This window comes from Anopheles aquasalis, chromosome 3 (genome assembly GCF_943734665.1).
Source record: "Anopheles aquasalis chromosome 3, idAnoAquaMG_Q_19, whole genome shotgun sequence".
NCBI classification, from domain to species: Eukaryota; Metazoa; Arthropoda; class Insecta; order Diptera; family Culicidae; genus Anopheles; species Anopheles aquasalis.
Window position 1 is genome coordinate 3,607,501 of NC_064878.1, and position 5,000 is coordinate 3,612,500.

The following is a 5,000-nucleotide window of genomic DNA, read 5'->3' on the forward strand; positions in this document are numbered from 1 at the left end:
GCGAACCGTTCTTGTGGCTCAAATTGGCCTGTCATGGTGCCAGCTGTGTGTGGCTATCGAAATTGTCGAGAGTTATGGTGCACCCGTTACCCGTTCGGTGTCGATACTATTTCCGCCGTGAGCGTATCGATGATCCGGGGCCAAATTTTCCGATCCGCCACAGCTCACATTTCGTCGGCCATGCCGTTTGAATGGAATGGCATCGTTTAGCGCCGGCTGTAGTATGACTGCAACGATAAGCGCAACGAGAACGCGAAAACGAGCACCTTCGTCACCCGGTTCAGCGGAAAAAGCGGTGTGCAGATCGTTTCGTCGGAAATTTCGTCTTCGAGTTGCAGTGCGTACCGGAGTATCGTTTTACTTTGTCCGGTCCTAAGCTGTCCTACAGTGATGGGTACGATGAGTCAGTGCACCGTTGAAATGTAAGTTGCTAAGAGGTCTAGGGAGCTGTTTTAGAATGATTTTCGCATTTTTAGCCCATTTTTAAGGGGAGGCTAAGGTTAATTTTGGTCCAATTGTTTTTTTGTGAAGAAACTATTCGACTTATTTTTTTCAATTGAATGTCATGTTAAACTACAACTTTTCAAGAATGTTTGAAATTATTTTGGGGAAGATTCATTAAAAACTTCATACATGGCATCAAATTTATTAAGATGCGTCTGCAAAAAAGGTACTTTCTCCGATGCCCATTGTAGCCACGAGCTGCATCATTTGAACTATAAAAATCGACATTTATCGGATAGATTATAAGTTTACACAGGTGGCCTCGTCGTGTTTTTGTTGAATTTCTAATTTTACGATTTTTGGCAGATTTTTGAAGTTGAAAAATTGATCACATGATGATCAAACCGGGTTCGTCGCTTAAACGACCAAATCTTTTGATTCGCACCAAAAACGGCTCATTCTTCTCATCTTCCTATAAATGTTGTTGCAAATGCCATAATAAACTGCAACTTTTCAAGTGTTTTTGGTCGCAATTTGGAGACGATTTGTTAAAAACTTAATCTAAAAATGATGCAAACCAACAACGAGTCAAAATCTTACGCGCACCAGTGTTCCGCACCCTGAACACCTGACAAGATTAGCCGGTTCGTCCCGGTGCCGGTGAGCACAAGGTATGCAATCGACAATGCGTTCGCAACCGATGCGGTATCGGAAATTGGAACTGCTGCAGGAAGATTAATGGCCACCTTTGCACGTAACCACAACGCCAGAGAAGCAACAGTAGCAGGCACCATCGACTCCAAATGGTGACTACGATGAAACGAACGAATGGAAATCAAAATCCTCTCCTGGATCACTTTCATTCCAGGCGCGCCAGGCAGGTACACTGGAATGTAGAGATTTCGTGGAATGCACTCGCTCCGCGAAGATATGGAATGTGGTGTTGTGGAAGTCCTCGTTTGAAGTCCTTCTCATAGCTAGGGACTGATAAAAAAAAGATCCGGACAGTCTATCGACGCCAATAAACGTCAAAGCTCGCGTTGCTAAATAATTTCACCCCGTCAACTGCATTATTGGCAACCACAAATCATTGAATCGCCCGGGGAGGTAAGAAAAAGGATATCCGTATCGACAGGTCACATTTTGTGGCGTGTGGCGCCTTCAACAAAAAACACGAAGCACACGAGTTCCGGTTGGCTGTCGACCAACTGATAATTTGCTAGATTTGGCACACGGAACTCGCGTGCTGTTGCATCCCGGTACTTACCCTCTTGGTGAGCTGCGTATCCATCATGAAGTTGTGCACGTGCTTCTCGGCTCGCGTCAGCTCCAGCTTCCGGGAGACGACCGCCACCAGCAGGGCGGTACAGCCAGCACCCTAAGTTTTCCATTGGAAAGAGACACCGAGCAGAAAAGGAGTAGAGCGAAGAAGAGTAAAAGGGGGGAAAAGAGCGGGAAAAAACGTTCGATTAGTGAAACCCGTTCAGTGTATCTCGGATCTGCTGCTGCTGCTGCGGAAGGATGTTGCTGTTGCTGTCGCTGTGGCTGCACATCATTCGCTCGCACTGTAACGCTACGATTTAACTCCGACTCCCCACGGCCAGGGAGGCAGTTCCTTTCCCCCCGCCCGGGGGGTTATGTTTATTTATTTCCTCCAAGAGATCACCCCTCATGAGTATGTGAGTGAGTATGTGTGTATGTTGTATGTATGTTTCGCGTTCCATTCCGTTCGTGAAGTGGCGTATTTTCCGGGGTGGGGTAGTTTTCCACGCTTTGACGCGCTTTTAGTTTTGACGCGCGAGTTTGAGCTTGTTTGGCGCAGCATTATGTCAGTGTTACACACTTCCGCTCAGGCTTGGCAGGCAAGGCAGGGTTGGTTAAGGTTGGAAGCGTACTCCTGGTGGCACTCAGCGAGACGGGTGAAGGATGCGAACGTTAGTAAGGCCAAGGCAAGGTGAGGAAGACCATGCGGACAACGACATTTGCTTCACTGCAAAACCGGCTCCTCTCACAAGGCAAGGCGTATGGCAATCAACGTTAAAGGGCGCTGGAAGCATCCATTCCATGCTGTTTTTTGGTCCCCTTTCTCGGTTACTTTTGGCTGTTGGTGGTGGTGCGTCACAAACGAACAAACCGTGCTGAACGACCGTAACCAACGACACCTTAGCAAGCGTTGCGTTGCGTTGCGTTTCGAAGTTGAGTGTCAAAGTGTCCCTCTCATTCCCTACCGACCAAAAGCTTCCCGGGACCTGCGGAAGACGAATTCAAGATCACGATACACATGCACGAACAATTCCTCCATTGCGCGCCTTTTTGTGTTTTTTTGTCTTTCCGCTGCTCGCTGCACTTGGCCAGTGCTTCCGGCCAAGACCAAGATTTACGGCCACTACCCGGGCAACCCCGGGCGAACGCGTGGCGTAGCGTCGAGAATCACGAGTGTGTGAGCCCTCTTTAAAAATGTAAAAGTATGTTCTCTTCACGCGAGTGGTTCAGGCGAGAGGTTTCGCTTCGGTTTTATTATTGCGGATTGCTTCCGCTTCCGTGTGAAAAGGACCGGCTTGGTACTGCCATTTGTCCGTTTTTTTCCCGGGGCGAGAAGGACTGGTTTAACGACGTGTCGCTTGGAGAACGTCCTCCAGCAAGCGCGTTAGTATTCATTTCGGGGTGAAATACTTTAAATGTAGATCTGTGACTCTTGGGTTGGGAAATTATGATCACAAGATGTTATCACATAACAGTCCCCAGTCCTTATGCTCGCTTGTTATCCAATTGTGAGCGGCGTTACAAATTGTGTTGCAAATCAACCGAACAAACCGTTCGGTGCTGGTGTAGCTTTCACCACGCTTTAAGCACAGCGCCGCGGCCAGCGGCCCTGGCAAACGCTTCTTTATTATTTAATCTTCCGTAATTCCACCGGAACGCAACCATAAATAGCGGGAGCGTGTGAGCGGTGGTCGCGGCTGATCGAAATCTCACTCGCAGTCGCCGGCACACACGTGGCTCGCGACCAGTTCCAGATCGCGGTGGCGCTCGCGCTCGGATCGAGATTGAGCTCGCGTCTTGGTGCCGCCGGTGGTGGTTGGTAGGGGATTCCGAGCACATATGATGCTATGAATATTTACAAGAATGAAGAGATTACGGTTTTTTTGCTTCCTTCTGACCCAAGAAAACAGGCCCACTTCATTCGCACACCGAGCGCATGGGGACTGCTGGTGCTTGCTTAAGAGCGTCGTCGTCGTCGTCGTCGAGGAAAGCTCCTACGGTTCTGGTGGGACCGACTGCTGCTGCTGCTGCTGCTGCTGCTGGAAGCCGTTTCATAAATCAAACAGCTCTTCTTGGCTTGGGTTGTGCCCAAGTCTTCCAAGAAGCTCGAAGCTTATCTCCTTCGGAATTGATCTCCGCACGGAACCCAGAGGCCGGGGCCTCAGCAGTAGCAGCAGCAGTTAACTCGCCTCGTTCGCCGTTTGTTCGCGTCCGTTGTTTTAGGGTGAGCGACTCCCATGGTGTCCAAGTTCCAGCAAACCACGAAAAGTGTGTAGATTGGTGCGTCGTTTTTGTGTGTCTGGCGTGAGCCATCATCAGAAATGGGCGCCAAGTCACCAGCTATTACGCGATTATCTCACTCACGGTGGCACAAAGTTATTCCGAAACGATCTCCCAGTGCTGCCAGCCCAGTGGCGCGGCGTGGCGTGACTTGGCCTATTACTGCTACAGTTTCCATGACACCCGGCCACCGCCAGTGGCCAGTTCCCGGGTCGACACACCGACACCTCGGAGACTGTCGAGACTTGCGAAGAGTTTTCTCCTTATCGGACCGGCACTTTGCGTGATGATGAGCTCCGTCCGTTACGTCCGTCCGTTTCCGAGGACGTCGTTATTTGCGAGGAGCAGAGGAGAGAATGAAAAGAACTCCCCCCTCTTCTGCCTTCTGATGCTTCCTTTATCGCACGCGCGAGTTTTCTTTGGGGTAACCCGTTAAGGACTAAAAAGGAGAGGTCTCCAGCGGCTTGACCAAGGCTCAAGTCACGGTGAGCGGTTCCCACGCTGATACGCAACCCATTAGTCAGGGCTCTGGGTCTGCCACTGGCAGGGCAGACTCGTTTGGAGCTCCGGATTGTAAATCAGCCTTCATTAATAACATTTATGGCAGTGGACGTACGCGTTTGACTTGGCGTTCCTTTCGGTTGGAGTGGCCTCATAAATCGTGCCAGACGAAGGGGCCTCCAGCTTGACGTACTCTTTCGAGAGAGAGTGAGAGTGTCATTGAGGATCTGGCCACTGGTAGCAGTGGTTTTCTAGTGGTTTACACTCCAAGCCACTGAACCCGAAACCAGACAAAGCTCACAAATGGGTGGCATTTACATAAATTTGCATAGTTTACATATCGAGCGTCCTGCTCCCTTTTTCACTTGATACACTCGATACTCATCGTCTCAAGACGCGTCTACCAAATGCCCTGAGCTTGATACGTGTTTAGACCAAAAAAACTTCATCAGATTCTCTATGAGCCACCGTCTTTGTTCTGGCGATAGTTGCTTTCTGTCTGTCGCTCTCCA

General features: G+C 49.7%; 1 protein-coding gene across 7 annotated transcripts in view; it reads right to left on the reverse strand.

Annotated features, from left to right (window-relative positions):
• The window catches only part of LOC126578180 (small conductance calcium-activated potassium channel protein), a 104,836-nt gene that overhangs the window by 9,776 nt on the left and 90,060 nt on the right, over positions 1 to 5,000 (reverse strand). For all 7 annotated transcript variants that reach the window (XM_050240500.1, XM_050240498.1, XM_050240495.1 and 4 more), the window contains one exon: positions 1,712 to 1,822. In XM_050240500.1, coding sequence (XP_050096457.1) covers positions 1,712 to 1,822 — 111 coding nt within the window. The remainder of the gene's footprint in view (positions 1 to 1,711; positions 1,823 to 5,000) is intronic.